This window comes from Mastacembelus armatus, chromosome 16 (genome assembly GCF_900324485.2).
Source record: "Mastacembelus armatus chromosome 16, fMasArm1.2, whole genome shotgun sequence".
Classification (NCBI taxonomy): Eukaryota; Metazoa; Chordata; class Actinopteri; order Synbranchiformes; family Mastacembelidae; genus Mastacembelus; species Mastacembelus armatus.
In genome coordinates, this window is record NC_046648.1 from 1,264,506 (window position 1) to 1,278,188 (window position 13,683).

At 45.3% G+C, this 13,683-nt stretch overlaps 1 protein-coding gene across 3 annotated transcripts in view; it reads left to right on the top strand.

The window, feature by feature from the left end:
* kirrel3l (kirre like nephrin family adhesion molecule 3, like) overlaps window positions 1-13,683 on the top strand; it is a 32,565-nt gene that overhangs the window by 8,724 nt on the left and 10,158 nt on the right. For 2 of the 3 annotated variants that reach the window (XM_026294146.1, XM_026294149.1), the window contains exons 2-3: window positions 11,968-12,123; window positions 12,742-12,891. In XM_026294146.1, the coding sequence (XP_026149931.1) occupies window positions 11,968-12,123; window positions 12,742-12,891 (306 nt within the window). The remainder of the gene's footprint in view (window positions 1-11,967; window positions 12,124-12,741; window positions 12,892-13,683) is intronic. The other variant, XM_026294148.1, reaches the window with a different exon arrangement.

Genomic DNA, 13,683 nt, shown 5'->3' on the forward strand with positions numbered 1-13,683 from the left:
TCACAACTGAAGCTCCGATTCATTTCCTCCCAGCTTTGATTAAAAAAAAAAAAAAAAAAAAAGTACTCTGTGGATTTCAGAGACTCACATGATGTTGACGAGGGATGAGATCCATCCGTTTTGTGAAGCGGATGAAACCTCTCTTCTGCCAGGTTAGCCAAAGGACAAACATAACACTGGGCTGTAATTTTCCTCAACAAATAGTCCCTCCCCTAGTCCTCTGCCCCTTCCAGCCTTTGCCACTTTGATCCCAGGTAATGTGTTAACAAGCAATGGGTTCACGGAATACCCATAACATTAGTGTGTGTATTCACACTGAGGTGTGAGAGTGTGTGTGTCTGTCTGCACATGTGTGGTTTCATGTGTGTTTTCACACCAATTAATGAATTGCTTTATATGCCTGCTGAGGTGACAATGGCCTGTCTCTAGTGAGGCATTGCTTTCCCCCTTGTGTGTCAGCCTCAGCCCATGATGGCCAGGGCCCTCTCTCACACTAACACATTAATGAGACCAGTCTAATTAGTGCTTGTGGCTGCATACAGGGGGGCCTGCAGAAACCACAACATCATTGTGAGCTGGCATAATCAGGCGACCACTCAAAAGACAGAGGACCAAGTGCACCAATGAGAAAAGTTCACACATAGAGAGACCTGCTTGGACTTGCACTCAGTAGTACCAGTTAATTGGGGTAGGCATACAAAAAAAAAAGAAAGAGAAGAACTGGTTGTGTTTTCAGTATTTTCACATTTGTGACCACGGAGTTGCAGCTCCTAACCTTTTAGGTCCCTCACTCCCCTCTGGTTGTGCTCCTTCTCAGGGCAATGCAGAAAAATGATTTTGCTTTCCTTCATCCCTCTCTCTCTCTCTCTCTTTCTCTCATGCCAGATAATTCAATCTGTTCAATATCAAATAATCTCCTCCAATTTTTAAGCCTATTTTAACCTTAGCGCTCAGACAGCCGCCCCTGGGGAATGAGTCTCGTCTCACCTTGTTAAAAAAGAGGGGGAGGAAGAAAGGGAGAGGTAAGAGGAAAGAGGGATGGCAAACAGCTCTCTGAGGAGTGCCTTTAAAAGTCTACGTCGCCATTCCCATGGGACATATGTGAAACAGTGGGCAAACAGACTGAAAGTGAGGAACAGCAAAGTACAGTGACATATAGAGAGACAATCTACGAGAAAGGAGGGGAGTGTAGGTGATGTGAGTTGTGCTATTTGATGTCCGGGGCTCTAACTTGTGTCCCACTTAACATGCCTGTAGCCATCTCTCCTGGCAGTTAATTAGAATCCAATAAGGTTGCTGCCTGTTGGTCATTGTTCCTCCAGTGTGTTTACCCTTTCCAGAGGCTCCATTCGCTGCTTAATCTGCCGAGAAGCTGAATGTCAATAGGTCAGGCCAAGACTCCAGAGCCCTAAGAGAGAGGGAGAGACAGAGCGAAGGGGGGAGGAGAGAGGATCAGGGAGGATGAAGACAAGGGGTCATTCCTCTGGCTCCTTACAATATTTTTCTCTGCTGATCCGTATCCGTTGTTTCCCCCCCCTCCCTCTCTCCTGCATCTCCTCTCCTCTTCTTTTCTTCTCGCTTCTAATCCGTTCTCTTGATTGTTCTAAGCTGCTTTCAGTCAGTCTCCGGGAGGGTGGGTGTTTTGGAGTCTGTTTTAATTAAGATTTAAAAGACTACTCCCTCAAGAAGGGAGATTTAAGAGCAGGATGGATTGAGCAAAGTAAATGAGTGAAGGTAGGACAGATTGTAGAGGGGGCTCAACAAATATCAGAAATCGGTAAAAGGAGAAAGTTAAAAAGCTATTATTTAACACATAGACACGCACATCGCACACACCTACACGTTCACACAAACACAGCCAGACTCTGAGGCATTTGAGTGCCTAAGCCAAATGGGATTTTTTTTTCATTTGTAATCAAGCAGCACAATCTATATAGATTGATCTCAACTTCCTGTGATTCATACCATATCCTGCGAGGGTGATATGGGATCAGTGGTACCCAGCAGGCAAGCTGAGGGAGTTATCTTCACACTGTGTCTAATGATCGATCATCTCACCAGATGGGCTTAAGAGCCTGCAACGCTCCACTTGTTTATCAGAGCCCCAAACCTGAGGCCTCTCAGTAGATGTGACCTGCAAAGAAAGTCTTGTTTTGCAGACAGACAGAATTCATGAAAAAGATAAAAGAAGCTCTAGAGATCTTTCAAAAGTTTAAGGTTTACTTTTGTTCTCTTTGTAGTATGACCAGAACTGGGGGGAGAAGCTGAGCTCATTTCCCTGTATAATGTGGTTCTGTTTGGGTGGCAGTGTCACTGCGGTGGACGCTGTAGACGTTCCTGTTAGACACTTAATTAACAGGCTTATCGCACCAGGACAAAAGGAGATTTCTCTGTAGAAAGTCTGGCCGTCAAAGATACACGTACTGCTACCATCCAGCGTTGCTCTGCTTCCACCATGCAAACAACGTGTCACACGGTGTACGTCCGTCCGTGTGCGTGTGTCCCGGCGCTCGGCGAAAAGGCGCATGCTGCAAGTTTGGTAATACAGTCACATAGCACACATCTGCTCCTGCTGCAAAACCCTACATTTTTCTTCCAGAGTAAACCCCCCCGCCAAAGAAAACACCCTCCAAAACAAAGCGCACAATGAAGTGTTTAAGTTCATCAAGCCACAGACTCTAGTGCAGCCGGTAAGGTGTTAAAGGCCAGGCCAGGGTCAAGAGCCCAACCCACAGCATTCTCCGCCGTGATGCATCCCAACACACAGCCGCCATATGTCCAGGGCTTCACAGCCAATGAGCCACCCAGCATGACAAAGACCTATTCACACCCACTTGACTTGGAGGAAATCTGCAGTGCCATGGTATGATTAGGACAGAATGCAGCACTAGTCCAACCAGTGGCCATTCGAGAAAAACAATAGACTAGAAGACATGGAGAAGTAAAAGCAGTGTTAGGGAAAAGGGTATACAGACAAAGAACTTTACAAAGCGCGTTAAGCGGATAAACGTAAGCATGATCTTGCCCTCAGCTTGATGCAGCTCCATCTCTTGCCTCCATCAATGCCCCAGAGACTCTTCCCGACACACTCTGCCTCCGTCACTCACAACTCTGTTAATAAGGCCAGCAGTGAACGCCAGGAATGATATGCAGGGATGAAAGATCCTTCTCTCATGTTCTTGCTTTGAGCGTGTGTTTCTGGGAGTCAGGGGGAGGTGGGAAAAGTGCAGCTTTATAGAGTAATGCTGAATTTTAATAGAAACAATAAACCCGTCTGCTTATAAAATAATATTTTGTGTCCCATATCCTGTTGTGTAGCAGCTCTGGGGACTTTTGGCAGATGTGAAAAACCCCCCACCTCCACTAAGCTGAAGGTATAGAAGAAGCCCATTCCAAAGAATAAAGTGTGCGGAGCTCCTGGGGGAGGGATATATCACACATATACTCTTTCACTGCAGCGATTAATATCCAGGAAAAAAAAAAAAAAGGGTCAAACCCGACTTGAAACGGTCCACTATATCACAGTTACATTCAGAGCCTGCATTTCATACATCAGTCCCCGCTGTGATGTCTCATCAGCCCGGTCACACAGGAGAGACCCACACAGCACATTATCAAAGATTGATGGGGTGTCCTAGTTAAAGACAGAGGCAGGAGAGATGATGGTTAGAACTTTGCTTTACCCCCAGCCTTTTTTAGACGTGTTGTCTGTGGGACTCTTGGCCTCTTACAGCCCAGTGCAAACACCGTCACTGTACCTGGCAAATGTTATGCCAGGTTTCCTGCCGCATAAGCTAAAGACTTGACCCAAAGATATATGGGGGAACTTGCAAATGCAGCATTTTGAGATCAGTGCTTGCGCTCACACAAGATGGTGCTGGCTGACTCAGGAAGCTCAAGACCAGGGCTGAGTCTTCCATCTCCTCCCCTGTAACAGAAGACTAAACAAACTGACAGAACAAACAGGCAGATTATCTTAAATCCTTTTTTCTCTAACACACAGCCTAAGCGTCTCTTACATCCGTCCTACCCGATTCTTGTTCAGAGTGCTTGCTTAATAATTAATTGATTAATTAGTTCATTCATTAATCATTTATTCATTAATCATGGCCTGATTTTTTGAGAGGAAGCAGTGCAATCTGAAAAAGCCTGACTTCACATTTCACTGTAATTATGCTCTTTTACCAATCAACGCTTAAGAAATGGAGTTTCAGGAAATTAGTTTTCCCCTTTCCGTCTTTTCCTCGGCACAAAGCAGGATGTATGGAGGTCGGCAGGTAACGGGTTTTCCCTCCCTTGCTTCTGTTGTGGAAGTTCTTACTCGTCAGTAATTTTAAGGGAACGTTTCAACCTACAGGAGATCTGATGAATAGAATAAAAAAAAATCATGTTAAATTAAAAGCGGCCTTTTCTCCACCTGTAGATGAAGGGGAACAGAAATTCTGGTCACAGACTAACCGCGCACATCGGTTAATAAATGGCCATTTGAAGGCTATTTGTAAGAACAGAGAGGTGGCAGCATTGTGAATCACACACTTATTGTTTTCACTGGATCAATGGCCCTCCTGGGAAAGGAGGTAATTTGTTTAATCACCAGGAGTTATGTTCTCCGGACAGAGGGATGGGACGATAGGATAGAGCTCAGTAATATCTACTGCAATGTGCAGCGAGCGTGAGAAAGAAAGTGAAGAAATACATTTTAAACACGTTTAATTGGAAGTGTTTTTGTGCCTTTTGTGTTCCCGCTGGATGCAGAGTTCACAACACAGCTCAGCTGCTTTCTCTGAAGAGGCTCTTGTCAGCTGCTGACAAAAAAGAATTATGCATCAAATTAAAGGGAGCTCCAGTGAAATGGAGGCAAGTCGGGCATTAACCTCTAAGCTTTAAAAAGCACACATATTAAGCAACATTAATGAGACTCTCATTGAGCTAGCTCTGTTTCTATATTCAAATGCACACAAAAGCACAAGCTTTGACTTCAATGCACCATTGCTGCTTCTGAATGAGGTTGTCTCTCTTATTCATCTTACCAGCAGCAAACACTGCAGAAATGAACAATAGCATGGATGGCCCTTCCACCCTAATGAGATGCATACATTTACAGCATTACCACCCTCATTAAAAAATAATAATAATAAAGGGAAAAAAGTATTAATTATGAAACGCACTACTTCCTATCGTGAAGAGCCAAGGGTGTCTCCACTGGGCTCAATTAGGAAGAGTAGGCCGCAAATCCCTAGACTAAATTAATTGACACCCCAGGGCATTAGGCCCAGAGTCCCAGTGCAGCATCTATGTAGAGAATTTCTTTGTTTTCATTTCCAGCGCTTTTTTAGAAAAAGCAAGAGATGGAGGCAATTTTAACATTATCACTTCATTGTTTTATAGATTTGTAATATCTCTCTCTCTCTGTGTCTCTCTCTCCCTATGTATGTACTGCTTTCTTTACTTGTCATGTGTACAGCTGGGGAATGAGGATTTAAAATGTTTTATTCCATTTCCATCTTTGAGCTGCCTTTCCATCACATGTTGCGTACTATCGCTTTTTTTTATCCACTTTGTCAGCTGTTATGCACACTCTAAACCGGGCTTTTGCAAACAGCACAAGAAGTTAATGATTTAAAAGCACAGTAAATTACACTGAAAGCCCTTCCATCCAAACAGTGGTGAAAGAAGGGGAGGGAGCTAGAGAGGGAAACTGGGATACAGAGACAGAAAGAAAAAGTGAAAGAAGGAGAAGCATGGAGGGAGGCGGTTGGGTGGTGGTGGGGGGGGCACAGAAAAGGGCTGGAACTGTGACACAGATCCAGCCAGCAGCTGTCTTGCAGTGAAAACACCAGGGGGTAAGCAGGAACGAAATGACAAGACTAGCTCAATCAACATCTTGTCAACACTGCTGGCTGATGTGTACAGACAATTTCATTCCACCACCACTGACTCCCTCCACTTTCCTCTCTCTTTTTTTTTTTTTTTTTTATATGGCTTTTTATTTCCTGCCCCACTGCCAGCCAAGCCAGTCACTTGCTATCTGTCTACATGGAGTCATCTCTCAGCTCTTTGGCTCTTGGCCTCAAAGTGGTGGAGCTGTTTAAAAGCTGTGGTAGAATTATACTCAGAGAGATGCTCTGCCCACTAAAAACCCTAAAGTTACAGGGCTTTGACAGTGACTGTGCATCTATTGTGTTAGTGTGTATTTATGGCACACTGTCGGGCACTGCAGCACAGTGACTGCGCACACCGAATACACTAACACTCTGACTGTGTCACATCAGCACTCTTTGCCCCCCAAACGGCCTCCTCCACCACCCCTTTCCCTTTCCCTCTCCTCGTATGCATACCACTCTATTACACTATCCACTGCATCTGTTGTAGCAGGTACCCAGGGAGAAACTCAGCCGCTGCTCGCCCATGCGATCAGCCTCACTGCTAGCCTGATGTGTTCAGCGCCCTATTTGAGCAAAGAAAAAGCTCATGGTGACAGCTCTGGAGACAGGCTGATTACAGCGTTCCATCAATCCCCTCTCAGGCCCGCTCCTTTGCAATTGGAAGCTGACAGGAGCCCACTTTTTCCATTTTTACCTTGCCTCAGTTTTTCCGGTCTTTCTAACATGTAGTGGCTTTTTTTTTTTTTTCCCCTGTTGTTCACCCTCCGCCCTTCTTTCTTGAGGGTTGTGTTGACAAGCTGACACAAACCCCTGTGATTTTCACACCGGGGATGCAGAAAGCGAGAGAAAGGGACAGAGGATACAGGATAGAGGAGATGGAGAGAGAAAGTGCGATGGAGAGGCTGGCAAAAGATGACAGCTGACACTGTGTTTAGAAAAGAAAAGTGATGGCAAGAAAGAAAGGGCCATGGAGAAAGCAAATCAACAATTAGTAACACCTTATATAACTCTCAAAGAGGGGCCTGCTAGGCATTGATTTCAGGAATCATGGCTCACAGACTATAGACATATGAGTGATATAAACAGAGGAATGAGTGGATCTGGCTGGATTGCAGAGAGACGCAGGAATGGAAGAAAATGCCCTGGGTGGGGGTATCAGCCGAGCAGTGTGTGTGTGTGTGTGGGGGGGGGGGGGGGGGGGGGGGGGGGGGGGGGGGCGCTCTGTATAAAGGGACTAGGTCTGAGCCAAGATTTTCACAATGGAATAAAGGCTGAAAGGGGAGGCTAGGAGGATTAAACTCCACCAAAACAGCTCTTAAAAAGCTGTTCGACTGCAATTTGGGCACAAAACAGAGAATGGCAGAGAAAAGATAGTGAGAGTGGGTGGGTGGGAGTGCAGCTGGAATGCAACGTGGGAGAGAAAGCATTGAAGAGAGGTTGGGTATGAGCGAGGTGGCCATCTGCAGAGGCACAAGCCGAAGCATTTTGCAACCGCCCAAGTCAAGGTGCTGACATATGTAGTGCATGTGCTGGTTGCCATATCGCTACAGGTGGGTGGTATCTGTTGTTAGCAGCCCTTCAAGTCCTCCGACACTGTGGGCGTCATGATAATGAGCTTAGTAGCCAGATCAAAACTGAGATGGGTGTAGGGTCGTGCTTGGGACACATTCTCTTTGGTTTAGCTATCTCAGCACTGCTGTCTGTTTGCATGCACACACACACAAACACACACACAGGAAGAGGGAGACAAAGGACCCTGACTCAAAACAAAGGGATAATAATTCCATACATAGAGAAATGGAGCTTGCATTTTCCAGCTCGATTTAGAAAGCCTTATCTAGACAAGGCACAATGGATTGCATTTGGGGAAAGGGGTTGTTTATTCCAAGCCTGACACTTTTTTGCCAATTGCCTTGTTTTGTGCATTTTTTGTCTGTTTCCTCCTCATTTTCTCCTCTGTGGAAAACTCACACCAGCCACATGCAGGATTCTGCCTCATCCACTCAGGCCAAAATGCAACTAGCCTACATGGGTGACTTTTTTTTTTTTTACATTTTGAATTATTACTGCACAGAGCAAATTGTCCAGTCAAGTTGAGAGCACTTATATTTATAGACCCCACAGGACTAGATGTTGCATTTCCTTGCACTGGATGGGAATGAGGACATGGAATAAAATGAGGACTAAAATAGAGACATTCTGCAAATGCAGCTCGAAGCCTCTTAGAGTGAATGAACATATGCAGTTGAGTGTCATTGTAGAAACACAGGAAAATGGACAGAGTGCATCATTTGAGCTGTTACAAATGAGAGAGTTATTGTATGGGATGTTATTTTATGTTTTATTTGAAGGCCTCAGCTTTTTTCAGTGTTGGGTTAAGTTGACTAATGGCCGAGAATGCAGGCTTTTTTTTTTTTTTTGTGAGATTGCCAAAATGGCATAGCAGATTATGACTGTGGTGACTTGGTAGTTAATGCATTGTACTCAGTGTATTAGAGCCACATTTTATCTAAAGGTCATCTGCAGTGCCATTATCTTTCCAAGTCTTCAGCATCACTGTCAGCGCTCACACATACAAATTTTCAGTCCTCTCACTCTCTCACATACACACTCAGACAGAGCGAGTCATTCAATCTAATTCTATCAAGGCATATGTCCAGTGGTGGACAGATCATTGCTGACATCTGTCCATCTGTCTCTTCCTGATCCTTCCTGATGTGAAAGTATCCCTGACTGCTAAGACGAAGACGCGAGAGTGCAGGCAGCGCCAGCACCAACGCAAAGCTCTTTAATAGGTTGTGTCCGTGTCAGAGAGGCTGTTTTGCACTTAATTCTGACCACGTGACAGAAACAGCAGAGTCACTGTGTCACAGCAACTGCTAAATGTGCCCTCTGGTGCCTGACAAGTTGCTTTCCCTATTAACACGGGCCCACCCTCCACACTCGTTCACACGCCCAGATACACACATTCACCCACAGACATACACTTACATAGCACAGCATATGCAAGACAAGGCGAGCACAAAGAACTTACAGAGTCAAGCAGAAATGCACGCACACACACAAGCGTACACAGACACAGACACACACACACACACACACACACACACACACACACACACACACACACACACACACACACACACCTAAACTTAGCCTCATGTGCATCCAGCGGCGTGAAATGATATTTCATTTTGAGAAATCCGGATTAAAATGTATCAGGCCAAATGTGTTTTGACCTTGTTACTGGGGGAGGTAAATGCATGTACACACACACACACACACACACACACACAACACACACACACGCACACACGCACACACACACACACACACACACACACACACACACACACACACAGAGCAAGGTAAGAAACAGAGTTAATGTTGCATTTCCCTGATAAGGACACATCACATGTAGTACAATACACATTGTACACACTTACTGGCATAACACACTGTGCAGCACAACATTTTCAGTAAACTCACATCCACTGCAGAAACACTGGGTTTTCCAAGCTTTCTTTTCAGATATGACTCAGTTGTAGCCAACAGCCAAACTCCTCAGTTTGTCTCTGGCAAAAACACTGAACACTATGGAGTGTGTTTGTGTTTATGCATGTGCGCATGTGACACTGCAGCACACCAAGAACAAGCTTCTTTACACCCACAGCTCCCTACTTCTTCTCCTCCACTGTGTCTTTGTCTGGTTCTGTTCCTCCCTCTATCCCCGTCAGAAATGTATTCATGTAATTAAGCTGCTAATACACCGTCAAAGAATTGTCTAATTCAGCAAGGAGGAATTAAAGGAATCTGGCATGAGTCATTAGCCAGTTGAGATGTTCTGTTGAGCATTTTCAATAAGGGATATGGAGAGCAATGAATCACTCATATGGTGTGAAGACATTCGCTACAGCACATACGCTGTACTCTATATTTACACGGCTGCATGAGTGTGCGCGCGTGTGTGTGCGTGGCTTTAATTGCCATACGTGAGCATGAGAAATCGTATGTGGGTGAGGTAAAGAGAAACAATTCAATGCATGTAATCCATCTAAACAATCAACCAATGCAGCGAGTTATTACCCATTGTAAACATTTAGATACTCTGGGCATGATGCTTAATTGCAATCAATGTTTGTACTGTTGCAAGTACAAAGAGGCAAATCCCTAACTCACTCTGCAAAGGGAGGCATATGAAAACGCTCAATAGCTCATAAAGGCAGAATGTAAGGCGGGCAGACTGTTAAAATAGCATTTTGGAAGGTATGACGGGAAAATGCCACCCTTTACTAAACACCTAATACCCTGAGCTGGGAGACGGTTCACTTCTCACACTCTCAAATTGGCCTCTCCTGATCCACGGCACATGACATACAGTCTCCTTGTTTGCACCCACAGTTCAATACACTTTTCAAACACTTTGGTAAAATGATGTACTGGGAGAAAGTATTGGTGAGTTAACATGCATTGTTCTCTGATCCTTTCTCTCTGCTCACACCTCTTTTGGCCCAGATGGAGGGTAAGACAGAAAGGGCCCATGTGAAAATGGGTTTTGAGGCAGTTTTAGAGAACGACAACGGTCGGGGCTGTGGAGAGCTCACGTTCCTGATGAGCTCACTGTACGGCGGCTGTAATTGTGCTTTTGGGTGACGGCGGCGGCAGGGTGCAAAGGGGAGAGGGAAGGCGAGGGGCTGGGCTCGGTCCGCGGGGCGCCCTGAGATGAAGTGGATAATTGAGTGCGCAATAAACACTGCCAACAATCTTGGAAGCCCCCCTTTTCAAAAAGAGGTAAAACTGGAGAGAACAGAACAAGAAAGAGAGGGAAGAGATTGAGAAAGAGAAAAGGGGTGAGGGAGAGAGAGAGAAAATCCCAGCTACCCTCTGGGGGGAAAAGCTGCTATTGAAAAGCTATTAAACTTGCATTTAGCAGGATTGATTGGAAATGAAGAGGCCTATTAAAAGAGGGGGACAAGGGGACAATAGCGTGTCTCTGGCCGCCGTATGTTGCCCTCCTTTCAGCGTCTTTCTTTGCTGGGAGTTAGATTGGGGGGGGGGGGGGGGGGGCAACCCTGTCTGTTTAAGCGCTTTCACTGAGGGAAGCAGTTTGGGAGGGGGGCTTAGAACTGCCTGAATAAAACCCTCTTTATCTTCCTCTGTCCCCCTTCCCTTTCATTCTCCACCGAGCAACAAAGCAGGATGGAAGGAAAATGAGGGAAGGCTTTTTTTTTTTTAAAGTCTCCTTCCTGACTCACACAGACACCCCACTTAGATAACCAACCAAACTGCCTCACTCCCACTTTTACCCTTAGGGATTAGTTACCTCTGGAGTGTTGCCATCTTCTCCTGCCAGTAGGATTTGTAATTCTGAATCTTTAGCATAGTGGCACAAACACTTGGAACCACGGATCCGTATTCACGCTGTGTTTCTGTGCGGTGTGAAGGCAGGCCAGCCAATCCAGCGAGACTGTGTGCCATACTTAAACACGGCAGCGGAACGGCAGCAGGTGTCTTCACTGACTTTCAGCAGGCTCAAACGGATGGGTCCCCCGGGAACTTTAATGGAGTTTTGATTGTTTAACATCCATTTTTACAGAAAGCACACTGAAAGAGTGGCAGATTTTTCTCCCCAGAAGTGTGTTTGCTTCATGTCAGAGAGCATACAACCATATGGTCTTGGGAAAGAGTTAAATAAGTTATGAGGCGCAGCTGACTCTTCCTTTTAGAAGCTGCATTTGTAGGAATAAAAAAATAATATTTTCACACGTCAGCCTCATCAATTCTCTCAGCAAGTGCTGTGAAAGAAGGAGAGTGAGCAGACCAGTTCATAAGAGTCTGTTCTCTTTCATACTTAAGGTTTTCACACTTCACACTGCAAGTTTTCCCTTTTCACATCTTCCATCCCTGCTGGCAAAGCAGAAACACACTGCCCCTGCACTCTGAAACTCCATGCTGTATACCTATATATTTTAGAGCCATTTTGTCGAATTTCAGCGCAAATTGACCGACTGCAATCATGGAAAAAGTTGAATTCTGTGAGAGCTGCTATTCACAATGTGCTTCTTTTCTTCTTCTCTCTCAGCAGCCACCCAAGCAGCCTACTTCTCCCAGCAGCCCCAGGACCAGGTGGTTGTATCTGGTCAATCGGTGACTCTACCTTGTGTCATTGTGGGTTACCGGGGAATGGTACAGTGGACCAAAGATGGCCTTGCACTGGGCGGAGAAAGAGACCTACCAGGTATCATCGCTGACCTCATATTTCTCTCTCTCACTCTCTCTCTTTCTCCACTGCTTTCTGTCTGTTTATTGCTCTCTTTGTCTCTGTCTGTCTTGCTACAATCAATGCCAGCTCTCATTAGAAACCAAGTCTCTCTCTGTCAACCATTGGGGTTTTACACAAATGAATGGTGAGAGAACAATGTACTGCAGACAGGTCGGTCACTGCTGCACACACTGAACTTTAATTTGTTGTTTAGCATTTTAAGAGTCTTCTAGGAAGGTAGATAATCAATTGGCTTTTGTCACGCATTGACATTTAAATGTGTGGTAGACTGGAGAGAAGGTGGAGAGGCTTCCTCTTGACCTTAGCCACCCCATCTTTATTGTGTCAGTGCTTAAAGGACAGACTCCTCATGCAGCAACGCTCGCACGTGTTGCATTTCCAGCCTCACGCTGCTCTGCTAACACATCGGCTCAAAGCCGCGGCCCAGTGAGGTGCTGCTTGCTTTCATTTGTGTCTTAAAGAGCTTTTCCACGTTTCTCTCGCCTCTGTTCATTTTATAGTCCTTTCATTATGTGTTTGTTGTTGGTTGGTTTGTTTGTCTTTGACTCCATTCTCTGTGCCGGCTTCATGCAGGCTGGACGCGCTATTCCTTACTGGGCGACCCACTATCAGGCGAGCACAGCTTGCAGATCGATTCGGCAGAGTTGGCGGATGATGCGGTATATGAGTGTCAGGCTACACAGGCAGCACTGCGCTCCCACCGTGCCAAGCTCACTGTACTAGGTAAGATACACAGCTCACTCATGATCCTCACAGCCAGACCTTGTGCCAAGGCCTGCAGTCTGGCAGCACTGGGAACAATAAGGGGAGTGTCTTCATCACAAAACACAGAAGCATGTGGAGAAATATACAAGAGCAATGTACAATACATTTTTAAAAACCCACAGCTTAGGATAGATAAAAATACATAGAAACACAGTTCAAGTGATTTGCAATTCAGAGAATAATTTCTTATCACCACTCAAAGATAACACAGTTGTAAATCTAGGTTCCTGGTAAAAATCATGTCCTGAAAGCATAAATCAAACCGAGCTAGCCTCAGCCAAGAGTTTCAACTGGGGAAAAAACCCTTTGCTCTCTGTGGTGATAATCAAGACTGTGGACGTCTAGGATAATGTGATTGCTGCAGTCACAAATGCCTTGCGTAGTTGCTTGAAAGTCAGGGTCTGCACAGTTAGCACATTTTACAGTGAGCCACAACATTTGTCAACCGCGAGGCGGTTTTTACATTAATGTGATGTGAGTGATCTACTTCTTCACAGAAACGTTTAGAGGTGGTGGTGGGGAGGGGGGAGGTAGTGAAAAGGAGGGCTAGGTCTTGTGGGAATTGAAATCAGCGAAGCACTACTGGCATCTGCTGGCACACAGAGGAATGTCACTCCATTAATTAGTCCTGTCATTTGTCCATAGATTCACCTGCAAGCAAATATCAGACAGAAAGATGGTAAATTAAGAGGGAACAGTTAAGAGGGAACAGCAGACGTAATGTCGCTCAAGGCTCAACTTAAATCAATC